At 47.0% G+C, this 23,974-nt stretch overlaps 3 protein-coding genes across 3 annotated transcripts; 1 reads left to right on the top strand and 2 right to left on the bottom strand.

Moving 5' to 3' along the window:
• Positions 1–6,589: 6,589 nt before the first annotated feature.
• prtfdc1a (phosphoribosyl transferase domain containing 1a) lies at positions 6,590–17,605 on the bottom strand (the record flags this gene model as incomplete). The annotated part of the gene is made up of 9 exons (XM_084443723.1): positions 6,590–6,692; positions 8,486–8,562; positions 8,930–8,976; positions 9,417–9,499; positions 10,394–10,411; positions 12,735–12,800; positions 16,323–16,506; positions 17,254–17,360; positions 17,567–17,605. 9 exons carry the CDS (start codon positions 17,603–17,605, stop codon positions 6,645–6,647), a joined length of 669 nt encoding a protein of 222 aa, XP_084299849.1. The 3' UTR covers positions 6,590–6,644.
• Positions 17,606–18,488: 883 nt separating this feature from the next.
• Positions 18,489–20,377, bottom strand: enkur (enkurin, TRPC channel interacting protein; the record flags this gene model as incomplete). The annotated part of the gene is made up of 5 exons (XM_084442826.1): positions 18,489–18,662; positions 19,240–19,386; positions 19,503–19,732; positions 19,932–20,077; positions 20,298–20,377. The coding sequence occupies 5 exons, from the start codon at positions 20,375–20,377 to the stop codon at positions 18,489–18,491; spliced, it is 777 nt and encodes a 258-aa protein (XP_084298952.1).
• A 961-nt stretch (positions 20,378–21,338) lies between these two features.
• Positions 21,339–23,609, top strand: thnsl1 (threonine synthase like 1; the record flags this gene model as incomplete). Its single annotated transcript, XM_084443585.1, has 2 exons — positions 21,339–22,592; positions 22,806–23,609. The coding sequence occupies exons 1-2, from the start codon at positions 21,345–21,347 to the stop codon at positions 23,607–23,609; spliced, it is 2,052 nt and encodes a 683-aa protein (XP_084299711.1). The 5' UTR covers positions 21,339–21,344.
• Between the last annotated feature and the right edge of the window lie 365 nt (positions 23,610–23,974).

Raw genomic sequence — 23,974 nt, 5'->3', positions numbered from 1 at the left:
CATCATATACCATGTCTCGGGAAGGGTGATCATATACCATCATAATCATATACCATGTCTCAGGATCATAAGGATCATATAACATCATATACCATGTTTCAGGAAGGGTGATCATACATCATACACCATGGCTCAGGAAGGGTGATCATATACCATCACATACCACGTTTCAGGAAGGGTTATTATATACCATGTCTCAGGGAGGGTGATCATATACCATCACATACCACGTTTCAGGAAGGGTTATTATATACCATGTCTCAGGGAGGGTGATCATATACCATCACATACCATGTCTCAGGAAGGTTAATCATTTACTATCATATACCATGTTTCAGGAAGGATGACCATATACCATGTCTCAGGATCATATACCATGTCTCAGGAAGAGTGATCATATACCATCCCATACCATGTTTCAGGAAGGGTAAAGTTATTGTAAATAAAGGTTTGAAATGAAATGGACAGGTCCTGATGAGAACATTTGTAATTCTCAGAGTGGGTCCACCCATCAGGAGGGGAGAGGAGATCACGAGGCTTGCCATGGAAGAAGATCACGTCAAGTCCCCAATCAAAGCTGTGGGTTAAGGCCAGGTGGAAATGACTCCGGAGGACTGACCAGCACAGCACTCCATGCCAAGCCCAGCGTGTGAAAGAGTCTTTCCCTGGGGGACGCATCATCTCTAGTCTATTCTTCCATACATAAAGAGTTTAGCTGTCTCTAAAAACACTCTTTTCACCAAGTTGGTCATGTGATGCTATGTTCAACAGCCAAGCCTTAAGGCTGGGTCAAACAGTGTTCAACAGGAAGGTACAGTAGGCAGGTAGGTGCGTAGGTACAGTAGGTAGGTACTTAATTAAGGGAACCACTGGTGTCACAGTTGTATAAGGGGAGCTGCATGGGGACAAGCTGTGTGATTGGATTAAATCCAGCATCAGCCAATAGATCAACCCCTGTGGCAAGTCAGCCTCTAAATGGAGCACAGTGTACCAGACAGAGAGAGAGAAAGAGAGAGGAAGAGAGAGAGAGAGAGAGAGAGAGGGAGAGAGAGGGAGAGAGAGGGGGGAGGGAGAGAGAGAGGGGGAGAGAGAGAGAGAGGGGGAGAGAGAGAGAGAGAGGGGGGGGAGGGAGAGAGAGAGGGGGAGAGAGAGCGGGAGATAGAGAGAGAGAGAGAGAGAGAGAGTATCTACAGGGTGTGTATACTGTATGAGAGTAGGATTAATCTGAGTTATAGCTCCAGAGATACTTAAGGTAGGCTGTTGATTTTTCTCCAAGTCTGTGTTGCACAGAAGAGATTTAAGGCCTAGATCCGTCCACACGTTATGTCTGTTTCAAATCATAGAACATAAGCATGAAAAGATATCCTATTAAAGCAGTAGTTATGTGCAGGACTGTACTGGTGATTAAATAATTGGGTATACACTGATTAAAGAAGTGGGTATACTCCTGTAGCAGAAATGTTACAGTTTTTACATTAGAAGTGGGTATACTGTGGGTCCATGGATAAAGAACTGGGTATACTCCGTATACGTCTCTATACCCTCCACTACACCACTGGTTATGTGTGATGTTCAGACAGGCAACAGAGTATTACAAAACTTGCTACCTTGACATAAAGGTGGCCAGCTCTCTAAGGTAGAACTAGCCTGGGGCTTGTCTCTTTCGCAATTGTTTCGCCGGTCTAGAGGGGAAGAACAGTTGTTGTAATGTTTGTAATGTGTGATATTATGTATCTGGGACACTTCTTCCATGACTTATTGAAATATTTCTTCAGGTATGTCCATGTTTTCTTCCATCGATGTAAATAAAGCAAGCGGAAGTAGGAGGCGGGCTCTACAGGCTCGAGCCGGAAGAAGGGGCGGGCTTAAGGCAGTGAAGTAAATAGACAGCAGGCGCTCCTCCCTGAGGAGAGACTGGTGACGCGAGGCTACTGTAGGTAGAACAGCAAAACAGGTTGCATGGAGTAAACACGCTCTCACCTGTCGTCCCGGTACTCTGAAATCAAATCGCGCCTCTCTGTTTAAGCGGCGGCTTCGTATGTCAAGTGCATACATGTGTGGCCATTCAAATGCACAATTCCCGTTTTGTTCCTTTTGTGTTGTGCCGGGCTCACCTGTAGCCCGTTTCCTCTGCCCGGCCCCCGTCCTCTGTTCCCCAGACGGCGCACTACAAAGACACGCCATGAGAACCCTGGCCGGCTTTTTGTCCCGAATCCCCTCTCGCTGGATCCTGCTTCAAGGTGAGGGACAATGGCGGTCAGGTTCCCATGGTAGCGTCGGGGCTAGGGGGGGCGGGGGAGGGGGGGGGGTGACTTTAGGTAAGTTAACCGTCCTCCGAGTGCTGATTTTTGATAAGGGGACCCAGAGTCCGAAGCAGTGACACAATGGCTGTCATTGTGGGCGCTGCCACACGGTAGGTAGGTAACCTAGCACGCCCTGTCCAATTGACCTCTGCTGTCTCGCTAATCCATGCCCTTGGGGGTTAAACCGACACTGAGGCTGAAAGACGGTTTCTTATCTGGGCCGAGGTTAAGCGTGGTATTAACAGACGTTCTCAGGCATTGCGGGACTGGCGAAAATGTAATGCACCCCACACTTCCGTACGGGAATCAGATATATCTTCACCGCGGCTACAAAGCCCCGTACGCTGAGGTGTGCAAGTCAATATGCCCGCGCAACCTGACACTGACCGGGACGAGGTTCTTTCCACCTCCCTGCCCCTCTTTGCCTGTATTTCCTTTCTCTTGGTCAGAGAATCCAGTCTGAACTAAACAGTGGCTTGTTTATCACACTAGCCGTCCGTTAGAGAGCGTTGTTTAGCTGCAGGTCATCCATTACCCTCCCTCTGGGGTCCTACTGGAGTTTTTTTTTGTAGAGTAGGCCTATGAGAAACCAAATTTTTCCATCCTAATTTTAGTTGAAGTTATAAAGCATTTACAACAACAGGCCTCAACTGCAATTAGCTGCTTAGATTAGGAATGGATTTTGTTCTGTGACTCGGTTATGTCAACAGGCACGGCACAGACAGCGCTGGTCCGGTAATGGAGCGTTCACCGAGGGGTCGAATGTGAGACGGAGGGGAAAAGGTTATGTTCGGAACACCTAAAAAACGCAAGGGAGGCTCGGTACCATCCAGGGGTCAGCGGGAGAGCCGGTGGTATCTCTTCATCTTGGTCTGAGATTGTAGACACCTAGATGCACCATCCTCTGACAGAATACTGGAATCCTAAGACCATATTTTCTTTAGATCACAGACCTCTCATGAGAGACATTTATTACTGAACAAAAGTGTGTGTGTGTGCGTGTGTGTAATGGTTGTTAAGATCTTCAGGTGATTAAGAGGCAAGTGCGCATAGCCGCATAACAACCCTCCCTGAGTGTGTGCTGTGCTGTATGAAGTGGAGCATGCTGGGAAACCTAGTCCAGTGACACGCACAGTTGACTTTTAGTCACCCAGAGACTACAACACGCCCCCTCGAGAACGCACGTGTGTTGCATGCCCATCACAGTTTGGATGAAAGGTCTCTTTCAAAAACAGTTTTTGACAACCATACAAAACATTCGAATAAGATACTTGACCACAAAGTATACAAAAGCTTCATTTGGACAGAATTAAGTGACCAGACCAGCGGCCCCAAACAGCGGGAGCAGTAACTGGTGACAGATGGAAGCAGAGTCCGGGCGTTGGCCTCCCAGTGGTCAGCTGATCCCCGACTCCGGCCCTTGGAAAACGGAGCAGGGTTGGCAGAGGGAGGCAGCACATCTGTCTCAGAGTTCCAACCGACCGTTGTGTTCGTTATACGACTGCGCCGACAGACGACCTGAATTAAAACGTCTGTCTGTGTCGGCGCTGTCGAAAGAAATTTAGAGCTGGTGAGAGTTTACTTTTGACTCGCATTAATCCACGCTTATTTCTTCATGCCTATAAAGTCTATCCAGGCTTTGTATATGTGTGTGTGTGTGTGTGTGTGCGCGCGCGTCTTATCAGATAACACTATTGTCTATTACATTATAGAGAAGTACTGTGTATCAGTACTTGACTTGTGAGGTTTGAGTCTTGAGTCTTTTTAAGGGAGGGATTGCCTAATACAGAGAATCTACTTTGGATCTAAAAAAAAAAGAGGTTCGAACAAGATCTTAAAAGAGGTTTGAGCGGATTTTAGCCAAGGGAAAAGCTGCTTTAATATGTGTGTGCAATGGTACTGTGTTACTACAGGAGTAGAGATAAACTGTTTACTACAAGTCTTTGGCTCAGACTAACTGCCGACCACCAACAGTCCCTCTGCTGAGGGAGGTTGTTGAAGCCCTGCTGGTGGTTCTGGTGAAGGTGGTTGTGGGGGAGGACTGTTCTGTATCTGAACATACAGCTCCTTTGTGGGGCTCCTTACACACGCTCCCTGGGCAAGAACACTCTGTTCTACGACGGGACCCCTCCGATACACACCCCCTTCCTGTGCAGTCAGCCACACGAGCACACACACACACACACAGCACAGACACACACACACACATACACACACACACGCACACACACACACACACACACACACACACACACACACACACACACACACACACACAGCACAGACGCACACACACACACAAACACATACACAAGATGATAGAATCACAGTCCCAACAGCATTATTAGACTACAAATGGTGCTCAGAGAGCACAGACCTCCGCCCCTGAATGCATTTCATGGCTCTGTGCACACCAAAATTGGGCTCTAAATTGGCCCATGCTACACCCCTCCACCGAGTTTCATGAAAATCAGTCTGGTAGTTTTTGCGTAATCCAAGTCCCAAAATTGAATGGAGGTGAATGGCTGTCTGGGCCGTGAATGGGTGGCTCTGTGTAGCCCCCTTTGAGTCACAGCCAGGCTCTCCCCTCGCACACCCCAGTCCAAACCCCATTGCTCTAGCACCCTCACACGGAGCTGACTTCATTCGAAGTTTTGTTTCGATTCGTGGATCCAGCCTGTGATTTGGATCTGCTCCAAAATTCAATGGGTTCTAAGGTGGCCCAAGATACACCCCTCCACTGAGTTTCATAAAAATCGGTTTAGTAATTTTTGCGTAGTCATAGTCCAAAAAATGAGTGGAGGTGAATGGCCAGTCCGTCTGTGTTTGGGCGGCCCGAGGACCTGACCCGTGCATCGGATCCACTCCAAAATGTAATGGGTTCTAAGTTGGACCATGCTACACCCTAAGAGTGTGGCCGAATACAGATACGCTATTCGGAAAGGCACATATAATGCCTTGGAAACAGATATTTTTTCTATCCTAAGCTGCTCGTTATTATTCGGAGGGAAAATGGCTTGAGCCATAACGTAACGTTATTGTCAACTAGACAATAACTTAAAAAAATAGATGAAATGAGGCTTGTGGATGTTTACTACGTATGTGGTACTGCTGCCTGCATTGTCATAGTAGAGCTGCTCAAGTTTTAAAACAGCGTTGCACATTTGGCAGCGCACATCATTCATTTCCAAACTCCGTTTTGCTTGCTTCATGTTGTCTTGACTCTGAGAGCGAACTTTGCTAGTCATGTGACAGCTGGCAAATGGTAGCACAGCGCCATCTACTGATTTATTTCACAGTTGTTTTCCATCACATCCCAGTTGAGTTATCCTGATATCAGATAGAATTGTTAACTTGTTGCACTCCATTGAGAACTTCAATTTAGAATCAGCAAACCTTTAGTGGGCGGACTCGAACGTGGAAATATATTTCAGAACTAATTATATGCCAACATCAAATCAAGTTGATGCATTGAATGCTCAAAAATTGAATTGCCAATGAATATTAAGTTGTTAGAAAATACGATTGAACACAACTTCCGGTATAAACCACACCCACTCCTGGTTTCTATCCGAATACAAATACAAATACAGATAATTATGTTGATTGAACAGATATAGATACATATAATGACGTCTTGGGGCATCCCTACTACACCCTTCCACCGAGTTTTGTGAAAATTGGTCCAGTAGTTTTTGCGTAATCCTGCTAACAGACACACACACGCACCCACGAAGAAACGCACGCACATCACTGAAAACATTACCTCTCGCCCTGCGCTGTCACTGGGGAGGAGGTAATAATACAAGATATTAGAACAGAAATGAAAGTAGAATTCAACTCATACTTATCATAATGAGGACAGCAGAAGCATCAGATGAGGTGTAGCTAGAGGAAAGGTTCAGAAGAGAGAAAGAGGGAGAGAGTGAGAGCGAGAGAGAGAGAGAGAGACGTCATGATAGCTGCCTTACTTACATTCTTATTCTTGTTTGTACACAGCATGATCAAAGCTATTCATTCCTAGTATTCTCACGTTTTACCTGTAGTCCCTCAGAAAAAGAGCACATTTCACAGACAATGTTAATGTTTAATGAGTCATTACAGTCCATAACACAATTTACAGTTATAAAAGCATTAGCGAAGTGAAACATTAACATGTCCGTATAAAAACAAAACAAGTTTTTTTTTTTCTCCAAACAGAAGAAGAAAATCAAGTTTCTTCTTCAGAACGTGTGTGTTTGAACCATTCTGGTGTTCTGCTCTCAGAGGGGTCAGATACTGAACCATTCTGGTGTTCTGCTCTCAGAGGGGTCAGATACTGAATGACGTCTCCTGTTCCTTTCAGACCTTGTACTTCACCTTCCCCGCCTCACTAATCACACAGATATGCTGCAGCAAGAGGGAGAGAGAGAGAGAGAGAGAGAGGGAGGGAGGGGGAGAGAGAGAGAGAGAGGGAGAGGGAGGGGCGAGGGAGAGAGAGAGAGGGAGGCAGGGAGAGAGAGGGAGGGAGGGAGGGAGGGAGGGAGAGGGAGGGAGAGAGAGAGAGAGAGAGAGGGGGGGGAGAGAGGGAGGGAGAGAGAGAGTGAGAGAGGGGGAGAGAGAGGGGGAGAGAGAGGGAAGGAGGGAGAGGGAGGGAGAGGGAGAGAGAGAGGGAGAGAGAGGGAGGGAGAGACAGAGAGAGAGGGAGAGAGAGGGAGGGAGAGAGAGGGAGGGAGAGAGAGAGAGGGGGAGAGAGAGGGAGGGAGAGAGAGAGAGGGGGAGAGAGGGAGGGAGAGAGAGAGGGAGAGAGAGGGGGAGAGAGGGAGGGAGAGAGAGAGAGAGGGGGAGAGAGGGGGCTGTCAGTCAGATGCTAAATAGCAACACTTCCGTAGTTTATAAAAAGTGACAGAAAAATGTTTTAATCCTCCTCGCCTACAGACCGTCCCTCTGTTAGTCTGCTCCGTCCCATCTGATGCAGCGCTGACTGCTAGGACACCCCCCCCACCCCCCAGACAGCACGCGTGTGGAGTGATTCGAGATCTTGGGAGGTGTGTGGAGTGATTCGAGATCTTGGGAGGTGTGTGGAGTGATTCGAGATCTTGGGAGGTGTGTGGAGTGATTCGAGATCTTGGGAGGTGTGTGGAGTGATTAGAGATCTTGGGAGGGAGGGTGAACATTGGAATGCGAGGTCAGATTCTCCCTGTCAGGAGTCACTTTCTCTCTCGCTGATTCAGTTTGTAGATCAACCTGTTTCTTCGGTTACTTCTTCAGCCTACAGCCCATATCATTCTCTGCATACAGTACGGTTTAAATACTTGTTTTGTCAACGCTTTTACCAGAACACTGGGGAGGAATGTTTGATGATACTGTATGTAGCCTACTGTATTTGGGAGATAAATGAATGGGAACAATTTTATAAATCACACCTTTTTAATATATAAAATATTTACTCTTTTTTGGGATGTGAACTATTGATGCAGATATCTTTGGGCAGAATTTGGGGAATCTGAGCTGTTGATGAAGATGATAATCATCATAGAGATCTTCTAGTAATAGGAGAGGAAGTGCCAGATAATCAGGTCCTAACCCTGCGTTCCACTGCTCACTTTCCTTCCAGCGCCATATAAAAATACTAAGAAATGTAAAAACCACGCGCACACACACACACGCACACGCACACACACACGCACACGCACACACAGTATGGGTGCTGTAGTTCAGATGAATCAGATGTTGACTTGTAGCCAGTCCCACAGAGATAAGGACAGTAAATTTCACATAAGAATGCACTAACTCAGTTTAACATGCTAGGAGTGTTGGCATGAGGTATGGCGCAAGTCTGGAAAAACATACAGAGCACGCGCACGCACGCACGCACGCACGCGCACACACACACACACACACACACACACACACACACACACACACACACACACACACACACAGGCTCACCTGTGTACACATGCGTCCCCCGAAGCTTACAGTGTTGATTTGCCTATGCCTATCCCTGCCCCCCGCCCTCGCTAAAAAAAAGACTACCTGTCGGGCGGGTTCACAGCCCGGGGGGACAACAAGCGTGTCAGTGATTTACCGTGTTGACTCCCCGATCTGTCTCCCACCCCCCTCGCACAGTACCGCCCTGTGAGGGTCGAGCGCAGAGCAGCAGGGAGAGCTCTGGAAGCGCAGCAAAACTGTGGCCTTACATTCAGGTCACGGAAATACTCGTTGTAGTCCAAGGCGTAGCCAACGACGAAGCGGTTGGGGATTTCAAATCCGACATCTGCCGAGACAAACAGAGAGACGTAAAAATGAGAGTGCGTCAGCGCTTGTATGATTTAAAACGTTCATAAATTCGGCCTATTGCTAGAGGTGACATGAGGTCTGCTACAGTATAGTGTCTGAACTAAGATCTTTACTGCGGTGAAACATATGTCTTAGATAAAAGTGTGCTAGAGCTGTAGCTGTATCTACAGTAACGTTTACAGTATAAGCTCACTCAACACGGCAACAAACAACTGGGGTTTTGAAAACACACAACATGCAACACATTACACAACTAGACAAACATCCCTTTGTAGGGTGAATAGCCGGCGATGAACACGATTGGCCGAGTGAAGGAGGATGGCAGTTGGGATGAAGGCACTCACAGTCTGGAGGACTTCCAACCCCATCGGAGACCCTCTTCACCAACAGGCTGAAACAGACATGACAGCATTACAACCCTGAACCACGCTGATCTCAATTACCCTGTCAGATAAATCAGCGCGATTAGATTTCATTTCATCTCAAACCGCAATGTTTTGCAACCGGCATCAAACATTTACGACGGCTCTGCGCGGGGATGACGGCGACTAGGAAGCGTTTGCGCTATTGCGTAACGTATTCTCTCTACTTCTTACTGTAGTTTGAGGTTAAAAAAGGCTACTGGGTGATCCGATTACAAAGGACTAAGCGACATCATGGCCGACCGGAGCATTTGGCTACCGATAAACCTTGCGGATGGAGGCTACACATGCCTTTCTCCGATGCATAGCAACAGACTGACTAGCCACAGGGAAAGAGTGACATCTTCTTCCTGTGTCAGGGCTTTGGCATTTCCCCTGCTGGGGAGAGCTGTCTGACTGTCTGGCTCACCCCGCAACCTTCACCGTCTTGGGTTCAAAGGTCTCCACATGCTTCAGAAGGGCCTTCATAGTCTTTCCTGTGTCGACTATCGCCTAAGGGGAGGAGAGGGCCATGAATGTGAAAGTGTTTCAGTCTAGAGGAGAACACAGACGACTAACACCGTGATACGACACTCATTAAGATGAGCGTGTCTTATCACACACGCACGCACACATCACGTTGTCTAGCCTAAGAGCTAGGAAATGGTTGCTTGCACATTGTGCATGGTTGTAGTATGTGTGTGTGTGTGAGTGTGTGTGTGCGTGTGTTTCTGTGTGTTTTTGTGTGTACTGTACGTGTCTGTGTGTAGAAACATATACTACACAAAGCCCTTTGTGCTCATTTAATCTCACAAATGCTGTTTTCCACCAGTCAGAACGGAGCGATCAGTCTTCATGTGCTGCAGTGTTTATGCGTGTGTGTGTGTGTGTGTGTGCGTCTGTGTGTGTGTGTCTGTGTGTGTGTGTGTCTCTGTGCGTCTGTGTGTGTGTGTCTGTGTGTCTGTGTCTCTGTGTGTGTGTGTGTGTGTGTGTGTGCATATGTGTGTGCGTCTGTGTGTATGTGTGTGTGCTGTATGTTCATCCAGAGTGAGAATGGGGTGAACAGCCTTCATGTGCTGCAGTGTTTACAAGTGGATGACTTCAGCCTGCAAACTCTCACATGTGTAACCTGATCTCAAAGGGAAATACCTCTTGATCTCCCTTTGTTTTCAAGACACAGAAACAACAAGAGAGCTGCCGGTCATGTACCCTACCTTCAAAGAGAGGTTTCACAATCAAGATCACTATGAGGGTGGCACAATCATTCAGGGTTAACATTGACATGAAAGTACGAAAATGATGTGATTTAATCTCTGGGTCCATACTTGAGTCATTATCAAGCTATGACGTCCACCATGTCATGTTCATTAACACACTGTACTGTCATGACATGATATTGACACTTACCTCAACAATCAGCACATTCTTGGTGACATGTAAAAAAAAAAAAAGAGTGAGAGAAACACATTTTGACACAAGTGAACTTTAAACAATACGAAACATGCACAGCCAAGTAGAGGAAATTGTAAGACTGTAGTTATAGTTACATTGCCACTTCTAACTTTAGAGTCTTCTAACTTTTAGACACCTACAGACCCGCCATTGTCCTGCCTCATAATGTACTATTGTCCGTTCACAGTGAGTGAAAAGTCACTTCTAAGTGTCCTGGTGCTGCACACTTTTCTCTGGTGCAGTGATTCAAACGACAGCCCGTTCCTTTGGCCGGGCTGTATAGGCTTCTTTGTGAGACTGGTGGGGAGTATCTATGGTTGGAGGCCAGTGCTCGGAGAGAATGCAGGCTCACCGCCAACGTTCTGGGACTTGCCTGGCTTTCACCTGAACCGCCTTGCATAGCTTGTAGAAGAAGAAGAAGAAGAAGAAGAAGCCTATAGGACATGTAGAGAAAAACTGCAGGAAATAACTACCTTGGGCCCAACTAACCAGCTTTGCCACATAGTGTAGCCCACAGAATGTATCTGTATCTCAGAAAGGTTCGCCACAGCCAAAGACAACTGTGTCAGCACCCCCCCCCCCCCACTCTGCATGACCTTCTCATTATCATATACAACAAATCAGCTGAAGAATGAGATACTGTAGTAAAATCACTATAGATGGAACTATTTGACGTTATCGTTTCCAGACAGTGTTGCAGCCTCTTAACCAGCTGCGCCCCGTGGCCTGGGTTGGGCTGTAGTTGATACTGTATGACGAATACAACCAGGAAGTGCCTCCCCACTAGCGACCAGGGGGGAGGAGGGACGCCCGATCTGAACCACATGCAGAGAATTCCGCTCAATCAAATCAACTGACTGACCAATCAGGTTTCTGTTACAGTATACCGCACGGCAGCGTAATCTGCTTTCACGCTCGATAAACTCAGACCTCCTCCTCAACGTTCCATCTTCCACGATGACACTGGGAATTAGGGAAAGCTCACTTCAGAATTCCGTGGGGGTGTTTTGCTCAAATCAAGCACTGTAATAAAGAAAAAGTGCCTCTGTCAAGTATTATTGGTTGCCTGCGGGCTGGACTAGAAAGAGTAGACACTGGATAGGCCCCTCCGAAGACCTGGCACCATAAAGCCACGAGCTGGTATTCTACAGGCTGATGGAAGACCACCGGTACACTCCCTAGAAGATCTGGTGGTGATAGTAAGACAGCACCTCTTGACCTGTTCACCTGCTCTGTTGTTTTTACCCAGAATAGGAAAAAAAAAGAGTTGTGTTTTTTGGGAAGCGTGTGTGTGTGTGTTTATCCGAGAGAGAGCGCGAGAGAGAGAGAGAGAAAAAAAGAGGGCGAGAGAGAGAGAGAAAGGAGGACATTGCGTGTGTCCTGTCCTCTATATGGTCAGCCATGATGTAGGTATGCATACTATCCAGGAGGGGGCGGCACTCCCAAAACTGCCCACAATTACATTAGCATGTGCACCCGTAACCACTGCTTTCTGTGACAAATACAACATATATCATAGTGCATAATTCCCCCCCCGTCACAATAACTTTAAGACGGCCGATATCAGTGAATCTGCCATGCGGGAATGTTCCACTGCCCTGCGTGGGAGTGTATTCACCGTCACCATGGTGACGACTACAACCACAGAGTCAGTCCTCTGGAGGGGGGACAAAGAGGGCGGTTGTGAGGGAGAAACCTTGAATGTGTGACCGGCGGAATAGATCACGATGACGCTCAGTGGCTGGCTCGTCTGTCTCTGCTCCAGGAAGACCCCTGACACGACCCTCGTCTCTCACACTGCCCGGGCGACCCCGATCTAAACCACATACGCATTTCGCTTAAAGTACAGTATGTTTGTGTCTTCTGTCCCGACGTGCTGACTGATAACTCCTCTCAACATTTAGCATCGCTGATCACTTCTCAGTATCTCAGTCGAACCGAGAGCCATACCTGGTGACAACGTCTGACGATACAATGACGTGTTGAAATCTCAGAGCAGTCTCTTTGCCTATAGCTATGACCAGTGGGACTGATAGAACCCTGGCTTGAAATCACGTGTAATAATCCCTAGGAATCATGGGAGACGTACGTGGCGTTCAAGAGTGAAAGTGTTGAACAGACATCAGACGACTACGGTGTGTATTATCAGTGGCTCTCTCTGTGACTGGTCTGTGTGTGGGTTTTTTACATTACACATCAAATACAACTTTAGACAAACTAATCTGGTATAATTTCATGTAAACCAGGATTATGAAAAGTAAAATGCGATGAGTGGCATGATTAGACCTGGGCGTACCTTCCCTCGCAGGACAGAAAGATCTTGACTTCCTATTATATGCAGGTCCTCAGTCGAGTGGTCGTTCTGGGGAGAAAGCAGAAACACAGTTGGTTGACATGCATGAATTACAACACAGTGACTTTATACACATGGTGAGATTTACATCCAGAGTCCGCGTCCTCTATCGTCCTCTACAGTAGGGATGGGTATCGAGTCGAATTTCAAGAATCGATTCGAGTCCGATTCACAAGGTTCAGAATCGATTATCACGATTCAATTCGATTCGATTCAATTCAATATCGATTCGGTTAGTGTTACTAAAACCTGTTTTTTTTTTAGCTGTAACTAATTAACTAATAAGTAATTACATGACTGCCAAGTTATACAACACATCAATACAAGGGCTGGGTATCAATACTGATTTCCAAAAATGAATGAATGAATGAATCATTGAATGAATTAATGAACTATTCATTCATTCATTTATTCATTCATTCATTAAATAAAAGATCGATTTTGGGATTCATGAATCGATTCTGAATCATTTGATTCAGAATCGATGAATCGATTTTTTGAACCCAGCCCTACTCTACAGGCATGACTACCGGCCTGGAGGAACGATGATAGAAATCTCACAGGTCACACTCTCTGAGATCAGGAGGCGTGTGAATGGACAGGAGCCTGAGGGAGGGGGCGGGGTCACATGAAGGTGACCGGTCAGACTGTGTCGTCACACAGACGGCGTCACACGTGTGTGGCAGACGCCACCATGCGGCCTCAGACATGGAGGAGATAACCCCGACGCCATGTCAACGCCACCCACCAACAGCATGTCAACGTCTGCCCCCCCCCCACACACACAAAAAAGTGGCTACCCTGCAGAAAGCAGTTTCCATGAGCGTCAGCATAATCGCTGTCACTCTTAATGGTGAGGCTCAAAATATGATGTTCTAGGAGAGCATGAACTCAAGATGCATACACACAGTACATAACAACAACCAAATACAGAGTGATATCTAGATTGTTGTATCAATTATATATTCACTATCATGTTATATCATATACAGTATAGTCAACATCACTGTGAATCTGGACCTGGATATAGAATGTCATCCCCCTGACATTGTCTCCTAGGATACAAATAAATGAATCTGTTACTATAGAATGCCGTGGTAGCAGCAGTCTGTCTGTCTGTTTTACTGAGAGCACAGTAAGCACAGCCCCAGAATCAATTGCCCTTGAGATGCCCTCGAGTTTGCAGCTCCAATGCCAAATCGGCGCAACAGTGACACCTTGTGGACATTATAATGTTGCATTCACTGTAATCCCAGCAGAAAGAACAGGGTTAGTGGCAGGGTTAGTGGCAGTGGAAGGTAGGCCTACATACGTATAAGAGATATGTCAAACAGCTCTGAGGAAACATAATCACCATAAACAAGACGCAGGATGGCCATATGTCAAGGCCAAGTTTAAGCTTCATGCAGTCATATTCAATTCAATCACCTTGTTGCAGATAATTCTACCACCTCGATGATTGTCCTAACGCTCACTTAAACCTATTAGGACACTGTTGAGGTCACAAAGGTAAAACAATAAAACAATGACACACGACTCTTAAATGTGATTAAATCTTTCCATCCTACAAATACTCCTCCACCCACAAATATCGAAAGGATTTGATTTTGTCTACATAACTAAATAAAAAATATAAATCGTCATGTGATGAGGATATAAAAAATCACTTTGCGGTAGAGAACAAAAAAGAAGCAAGATGAGTTAGTGGTCAGCAGAGATTCGATCCCAGACCTCCCTGGGGTAGAAGGCCGGTCTCTCAATCCCCCTGAGCCGGTCTCTCCAGCACTGTTCTGGAGATAAGAGGGAGTCAGGCTCTGTAATAAACACACTAGCCAGATGATGTCATCCCCCTGGGCTGAGCTGGGAGGAGCCTCACTAAACAAACATACGGTACGCCATTTTCTGTATGACAATTCGTTTTACTGAGGAGATGATATCAGTGATATCAGTCAGACAAATGTACCCCTTATTTATAAATCCACCTAGTTGAACTGGACAGCAAAACAATACCAGACCACACAAAGAGACAACGTGGTAATGTGGCCAGGTGACATTCAAACCCAGACCTCAGAGAGTGAAGTCGAGTGTCTTGACCCCTCTGAGCCACCGTTAGTGTACAGGTTAGAGAGACAGGAGCTGTAATAAACACTGTAGTCAGGGTGATGTCATCAAGCGTCGTCTGGCCGGGACACGCCTGTATCTCCAGCTGTACTTATTCAGCTAGTGGACATATGGCTGTAGAACAGGTGCAGAGGTAGAGAGTATAAGTGGACATATGGCTGTGGTACAGGTGCAGAGATAGAGTATTAGTGGACATATGGCTGTGGTACAGGTGCAGAGGTAGAGAGTATTAGTGGACATATGGCTGTAGTCCAGGTAGAGATAGAGAGTATTAGTGGACATATGGCTGTGGTACAGGTGCAGAGGTAGAGAGTATTAGTGGACATATGGCTGTGGTACAGGTGCAGAGATAGAGAGTATTAGTGGACATATGGCTGTAGAACAGGTGCAGAGATAGAGAGTATTAGTGGACATATGGCTGTAGAACAGGTGCAGAGATAGAGAGTATTAGTGGACATATGGCTGTAGAACAGGTGCAGAGATAGAGAGTATTAGTGGACATATGGCTGTAGAACAGGTGCAGAGATAGAGAGTATTAGTGGGCATATGGCTGTAGAACAGGTGCATGCTAGAGAATATTAGTGGACATATGGCTGTAGTACAGGTGCATGCTAGAGAGTATGAGTGGACATATGGCTGTAGTACAGGTAGAGCTAGAGAGTATTAGTGGACATATGGCTGTAGTACAGGTAGAGATAGAGAGTATTAGTGGACATATGGCTGTAGTACAGGTGCAGAGCTAGAGAGTATTAGTGGACATATGGCTGTGGTACAGGTAGAGATAGAGAGTATTAGTGGACATATGGCTGTGGTACAGGTAGAGATAGAGAGTATTAGTGGACATATGGCTGTAGTCCAGGTAGAGATAGAGAGTATTAGTGGACATATGGCTGTAGTACAGGTGCAGAGCTAGAGAGTATTAGTGGACATATGGCTGTGGTACAGGTAGAGATAGAGAGTATTAGTGGACATATGGCTGTGGTACAGGTAGAGATAGAGAGTATTAGTGGACATATGGCTGTAGTCCAGGTAGAGATAGAGAGTATTAGTGGACATATGGCTGTAGTACAGGTGCAGAGCTAGAGTATTCAGTCATAATAACAACAAAAGGGACCTCCTAGAGAATGGAAATGCACTACCCTTCAGGCTTGAGTCAACTCAATCCTCAATATAAACACAGACCACCCGCACCATGGGATTGCTTGCTTTTTGGTGGCCTGTCTGGTGTTTATTCGAGGCGGTCACGTGTATTCGTAAGTCACAGGACCCGAGTTTGAACCCAGCGTGGACATAGCGAGGGTGGAAGCTATACCGACCAGCGACGCCTGTTAACACACAGTAGTGTTTTCTGTACGACCACAAAGACTTCTGATTGCGTTCTATCCTATTCTTGGTTGTGATGTCACCCACCAGGTAGCTCTTCAGCCTGATGAACTCCACCCTGGTCTCCAGGCGCTTGTTGGAGTTGCGACTGAGCACCTTGATGAACTCCACCAGGTCCGAGCAGAACTTGTACCCTCCCTTCAGGACGCACAGCACCACCATGTCGTGGTCCCCGATGTCGTCCATGATGTGGCCAGCCAGCCGCTCGGTCCTATAGGAACAAATATCACAAGATACATCTCTAGGAAAGCTGGAACGTGTAGGCGTCTGTGTGTCTCTACAGTATATAGTATGTGCGCCATGTTTAACTGAATCTGGGGTCACATACAATATCACAGAGCTGAAACGTAGTTTACTAAGGAATGGGATGGTGCCCATTCCTCCATATTTAAAAAAAAAACCTGAATTGGTCTGAATGCTATTAACCCAGCTATGCTGCTACCAAATAGAAACAGAACTGCACTATCTAGGTCATGGAGACGTATACTCTTCACACGCCAAGGCTGGTCCTGCTGCTGTGTTTATAGTGGCTGGGGGACATGACAGAGGAAGGGGTGAATTGACCATGCTTGATGTGGAAGGCTCCAGCATTCCTTTCCACATGTGGTAGAAAACGAGGCTTCAGCCTCTACAGGGAAACGAGTGCACCAGCAGAAGACGGGAGGTAAAGTAGGTCAGGTCCCAAACTGAGGGGATATTACCCCAAAACAACTTTTTTGTTGTTGTTGTTGTCATCATGAAGCATAATATTCCACTGATTCAAAAGCTCAAATAATTTTCTACTTTAATTTTTGTAATTTGCAATGTCGGCAAAGTGCATTTGCATACTGAAAGCATATTGAAATATGCATGTTAAATATAGTGTCAATATTGCACATAATCATATTGAGCATAATATCTCTGTTTAATGTCAGGAAACATGTATTTACTGACGAAGGTCTTGACGAGAATGCGTTACCTGTCCATGATAACCCCGTGTGGGATGTACACACTCTCAATATCTTCATGGTAATGCTCAGGGTAAGTGAACAGGTCAAGACTGTATCCAGGCCAGTCATCGTTTATCTAAAACAAAGGATACAAGGTGCGTTGGTACACAGTACACACTACGGTTTCATGAGAAAAACACCTGAACAACATCTACTAGCCTGGTCATTCAATAGATATTTTGGCAATTAATGCAGGCATGAGGCTGGAGTGACTCATCAGGTCACACGCCTCGGTAAGGTTAAATGCGCTACAGTAGAGTTCGCAAACTTGTTTTTTTTTACCACAATTCCTGCTTCCATGCGTCTCTGTCCCCCCTCCATGGTGTCTGTCCAAACGTAGGCTACTGTAAATCCGATGACCTGTTAAACCAACTGATTAAGAATTCCCAACTTTGTCACTGCTGTTCAGCTTGTCCCAACGGTGTTCAAAAGCACCACAAACTGTTACCAAACTATCGAACATTAGCCAACGAGAAAGCTCGCGTGTCTTGGTCATGCTGAATGTATTTGTGTGACTACAGAGACGGTTGTGTTTCGGCCTTGTGAGCGGACAACAGAATTAAATGCTTAAGTGTGCGGGGTGCTTGCTAATCAGCGGCATGTGATGTGTGTGTCGGGTGTGCGGGCGGGCGTGCTCACTGAGGCAGAGGAGCTTTGAGAGGAACTTTCACTTTCTCCATTTTTAACATTCACCGACATTATCTGTGAGGATTCGCGATTACCGTTAGGATGATAAAGAACAGGGTTTAAACATGCATTTGAAAGGTCACGTCATGCTAACTGTGGTCAGTCTTTTTACGTGTTCCTCCTCAGAAGCTTAGATGAAGATAACAGCACGATTTGTCCATGAAATTACATGATTACCATTAATATTGAACAGGATTTAAAAATGCATTTGAAAGGTCATGTCATGCAATATGTGGTCACTCAGTCCTTACCTATATATTACTCAGAACGCTCTGATGACAGCATTATAAAAACAAGCTGTAACCCCCGACGAAATGAAGACAATGAATACTGAAACAATATGAAATAGAACTGCAATTTATTTTGCTGGAACCATGAGAGCGAGGTGATGGAGAAAGGGAGATGGAAATTCAAATCCAGGACTTGATGGGGCAGTTTTTCTCTCTTTACATATTGAAAGTTTGTCTATAATACTTCTAGGCTACTTGTCAATATAGATCAGTAGTGAGGGCAGGTCTTAGCTGTTGGCTACGTAGATGGTCTTGTATCTCTCGATCAAGTCGATGTCTCTCTCCAGCTGTTTCATCTCCCGCTCCAGGCGTTCCTTGCGGTTCTTCTTGGGTGTGGTGTCCGTGACCACTGAGAGACCCTGGTACTGATGGTGCAGCTCGCCCCAGTTCTTCTTCAGCCCCTGAAACAGCCAGAACCACCCGTCACTAACAGGCATAGGGGTCATCGGCAGACGCCCTCTCCTTAATGCAAAGTAACGATGAATTATGCATGAGCCCGGGTCAGCAAAGTGACTCTCGGTGTCAGCAGAGCTTACAACACTCAAAGAGAGGCACACGTCTTTCAAAATGACTACATTGAAATTTGAAATTCAAATTCACTTTTCATCATTGCTATTGCAGTATTTCATTCTGCAACATTTGTTTCTGCAGGCTACCGGTAGTCAGCGCAGTGTTTCTCCACTGAAACATCCACCTGTATCAGCCCCGGTTTGGATCACAGCTACTTGTAAATGGTGAATGGACTGCACTTATATAGCGCCTTTCCACCTGAACGGTCAAAGCACTGTACAATGGCCTCTCATTCATCCATTCACACACACATTCACACACCAGTGGCGGCCAGCTGCCTTGCAAGGCCTAGCCTGCTCACTGGGAACAATTTGGGGTCTTGCTTGACATGTGCACAGGAGGAGCCGGGAATTGAACCGCCGACCCCGTTGTCACTGGACGACCCGCTCTAACGTCCTGAGCGTTTACCTGAAGGATGTCCCGCCTCTCGTCACCGGAGAGCTGCTTCATGGCCCCCTGTTTCATGCGCTCTCTGATGTAGTCGTCGTACTCCTGCTGGGTCCTCCGCACCTCCTCCCTCCGCTGCTGGAGGTACGCAGGCGTCTCTCCATAGTCCTGATTAAAAACAACAGCATTTTCTGACTGAAGATTGAAAAATGAAGAGAACAACAAGCTCGGGTCACCACCTGCTGGATAAGAAAAAGCATCATCAGCAGAGCACAGAAACGCACCTTCTTCTTCATGTACTTGGGGACAAGGCCGGAATTCTCCAGGAGCTGCTTGTCTCCACTTCTGGTGTCGGCGTAGATAGGCCGTGCTCTCCTTGGCACTGCCATGATGTTCTCCACAGCATTTGTCTTAATGAAGTTCTTTTTGGTGTGAATGCCCATGAGTGGGTTGTCTGTCTTGGCAGGTATTTGTGGTTTTTTGGTATCGTCATCAGAATAGGAGAAAGGTTTCTCTGAGGAAATTCAAAATAGAACTTGGTTAGATAGATATGAACGTTAATGATCCCTGTGCGAGGAAATTTGGTGTTTCAGGTTTCAGTGGTAGAAACTTACAGTAAAAAGTTGGGAATGCAGAATACAGAATACACAGTGTAGAGTAGAGAGGTTGAGGCTCAAATTGACTAATGGAAACTTCGTCTAATGGTTGCTTACTCTCAGGAAGTGTGGGTTCCTTAGAGTGCTTGAGCAGGTATTTCTCTGGAGATGGCACTTCTATTTTTGCTGGTCCCATGGTCTTGTTTACTGCCTTATTTTGCCTTTTCTCGTGCTTAACTTGTGTCCTGAACTTTGACATATACCTAGAAGAAATAAGATGCAATAAAAACAATTGATTTAAATAAATATATATCATAGCAACAAAAAACACACATTCAACCATTAGGCAAGATTAAATCAACAAAACCCTCTGTGAATTTAGTACAGTGCAATATCAGCTGGCTACTAGCTAGTGAGACACAACTTTTGTTTGCTAACGTTAGCTAGCTAGCTAATTTAGACTAACGCTAATCCATCAATTACCTTGGGTCTTTTTCTATTTTCACCTCCTCTCTTGGAATAAGGTTGTATATACTCTCTGGCGGATAAATTGTAGTCGACATATTGATGGGATAATATGCCCCTGAAGAATAAAGAGCACTCAAAAGCAGCTAGTTAGCCAACCCTGTGACATTGGTTAAGTGATGTTTTGTTTGACAACACACTCCCCGTGATACTGTTGCATAGCAACTGCTAGGAATGTGACGTCGACTATTCCAATCCAATAGAATTCTGTGAATTTATGCAAAAATATCGCGTGTCAGTTTGCAGGCTACGGCTCTGGTTGTAGGATCTGTCTTGATTTCTCTGATATCGTTTAATATCAAAGAAGAAACAAAGTGTCCAAAACACCATGCCTTGTTCTTTCGCCCTTTTGCTCCATGACAGCTACACCGGCGTCAACCAAATTTGTCCCTTCTATGGAGCCGTAGTTAAGTTCTTCCATGTTTACACACATGCTTTAGTCTCGTGCAATCTATAGACCAATTTTCAGGTATAGTAAAATATTATTTATGCTATTTTGTGTGTAAAAAGAAGTAAACATTCCACGTTACTCACAAGTAATTTATAAGTGAACGTAATTAAACGTTGGTTCATGTCCTCTAAAGCAGTGATCCAAGCGCAGAATGCTGAATGTGAATTGCAGAAACAAGCTAGAGGCATTCAAAGAAGGAAGCTTTAATGAAACCCTCCCTTAAAATATAAATTAGTACATAGAAACTGAATGCATGTCTACATGTTCAGGTTAGTCTGACTAACCTATTCCTACAGTGTAACATCCTGTCTCAGATAACCAAACAAACTGCCGGACACCTTCCTACCAGATTTGATTGAATAAACTACCTCAAAACTATACCACCCTCTCACAGCCAAGTCGTGAAACTGGTTCTGAAGATGGGACTGTTGAGTGGCACAAGGCGTGTTGCCCTGAGAGCTCTGAGGCGGCACTGGAGCCCCGCCCCCTTTACCACTGCATCACAGCTGTCCACCAAGAAGGCGGTGGTGATGGGAGAGCCGAACATCATCCTCATGGGCCCACCAGGCGCAGGGAAGACCTCCGTGGGCAGGGTGGTCGCTCACAGACTGAGGGTGCCCGTCATCGACGTGGACGACGGGGTCCTGGAGGTCACGTGGGGAATGCCCGTGGCCGCCAAGCTGGCGGAGGTCGGTGGCGAGCGTTTCCTGGAGGAGGAGGGCCGGGCCTTGTGTGACTTCTCCGCCTCCGGGAGTGTCATCTCCCTGACCGCGTCCAACCCCCTCCACAGCGTGGCCATGCAGCACCTCAAACGGACGGGGCTGGTGGTGTACCTCGACGTGGCGTCGGAGGACATCCTGCGGAGGCTGTCCAGGATGAAGGTGGACAGGATAGTGGGCCAGGAGGCGGGCGTGTCCATGAGGGAGATCCTGCGCTACAGGAGACCGTTCTATGAGAAATGGCTGGACGCCAGGGTGCTGTGTGGGACCGGGGACTCCGTAGAGGACGTAGCAGAGAAGGTTCTCCAAGCTGTGGAGAGATACCAAAACTCGGAGTCGGAAACCTATATTTCGACCAGGAGCCAGAAGAATGGATCGTCCCAGAACCCAAAGTACTTCAGCGACGTCGTAGTGGAGGGACTAGCCCCAGACGGAGGTCTCTATATCCCCCAAAATGGCTTCCCAAAACTCGATGCCGGAGAATGGCTGAGATTAGCCGACATGTCCTACCCCGAGCGAGCTTTAGCCATACTTGAAAAATGCATACACCCGGTAGATGTGCCCGCAACAGAGCTCAGGACCATGGTGTTCAAGGCGTACGGCGCTAACTTCGCCAGCGAGGCGGTTGCGCCTGTAAAAAAGCTGGTTCACAACCAGTTTGTCCAGGAGCTCTTCCACGGGCCAACCGCCTCGTTCAAGGACCTGGCCTTGCAGCTGATGCCCCAGCTGTTCGCCTACTGCCTCCCCCGGACGTGTAACTACCTCATCCTGGCGGCCACGTCCGGCGACACCGGCGGCGCCGTGCTGAGCGGCTTCAGCAGCCTGGGCGACGGCGACAGACGGAGGACGGCCGTGCTGGTGTTCTTCCCTGAGGACGGGGTGAGCCAGGTCCAGAAGCTGCAGATGACGGGCCACAGGGGGGGGAACGCCAAGGCCGCCGGCGTGCTCTCGGACTTCGACTTCTGTCAGAGGAGCATTAAGAGGATGTTTGGTGACGGGGGTCTGACGGGACACTTGGCCGTGGAGTACGGAACGGTCCTCAGCACGGCTAACTCTATCAACTGGGCACGCCTGTTACCGCAGGTCAGTTTGGTGTTATTACAGTGTTATTATACTGTTATTAACTGCTTTGAACAGATATAGAGATATAGAGAATTAAAGAGAATAAAAAAGGTTTTAACCTGTGTATTAATACCGCTATAATTAATCATCAACCACTATTATTGTAGCTCCTTTTAAGACAAAAGCAGCGTTACTGTATTACACTGTAATACCATATTTATCCATTTCTCATAGGTGGTATACCACACCTCAGCCTACCTGGATCTGTTTCGAGACGGCGTTATCAAGTTTGGAGACCCCATCGATGTGTGCATCCCCACCGGTAACTTCGGCAACGCCATGTCCGCCCTGTACGCCAAGCAGATGGGCGTCCCGATCAGGAAAATCATCTGCGCTTCCAACCGCAACCGAATCGTCACGGACTTCATCACCACCGGGGAGTTTGATCTCCGAGACCGGCCGCTCCTCGCGTCCCGTTCCCCTGCCATAGACATCCTGAAGTCCTCCAACCTGGAGAGATTCATCTACCACGTCTCGGACGGAGACGGCCATCTTGTCAGGGACCTGTTCATGCGCTTGGAGAGAGACGAGCACTTCAGAATCCCAGAGTCGCTACTCAGGAGGGTTCAGGAGGACGTTCTGGCCGGCTGGTGCTCGGAGGACGACTGTCTGGCCGCCATCCGGAAGGTTCACCGGGAGACGGGCTACGTCATGGACACGCACACGGCCGTGGCTAAGGTGGCGGCGGACCAGTTACAGGACCGCCGCTGTCCAGTGGTGATCTGCTCCACCGCCCACTATGGGAAATTTGCGCCTGCCGTCCTGGAAGCGCTGGGCTTCCGGAACATTCCCCACACTCCCCTGGAGCAGCTGAGGGCACTGGGCTCGGTGGCGTCCCGACCGCAGATGCACGGAGGCGTGCTGGCGTGCCTGGGAGAGGACAGCGGTCTCACACACACGGTGTGTCCAGCAGACTTCAGCTCTTTGGTGGAAGAGGTGGAGACCATGATACAAGACTCCTTCTTAAAAGTACTTTAAGTGTCTCAGATATCAAGACAGGTAAAATGCAGAAGTCTAGTATCGGGTCAATTCAGTGCTATTGTGGTGAATTCTGGGGACAAGCAATACAATACAAATTGTTATAGAAAAATCATTCTTAATAATAAATCATAGCCTGTTTGGTAAACCCACTGATTTAACAACACTTAGGCTTGTCCATTGTCACTGGACTAGTCACGTAAAGCAATAATAACAGTAGCCATGCACATCCACTAGAGGGGGGTGTTTACCAGTGGGATGCTTATCAGGGCTCTGCTGTCCTCGCAGAGCAGTATGAGGACCCCCCCCCCCCCCAGCTGTGAGCAGCTAGATACAGACATTCAAATTGATTTCTAACTAGTCCC

This window comes from Borostomias antarcticus (assembly GCF_949987555.1).
Source record: "Borostomias antarcticus genome assembly, chromosome: 9".
Classification (NCBI taxonomy): domain Eukaryota; kingdom Metazoa; phylum Chordata; class Actinopteri; order Stomiiformes; family Stomiidae; genus Borostomias; species Borostomias antarcticus.
Note: the sequence above shows the minus strand (reverse complement) of the source record. Positions and strands in the feature narration are given on the sequence as shown.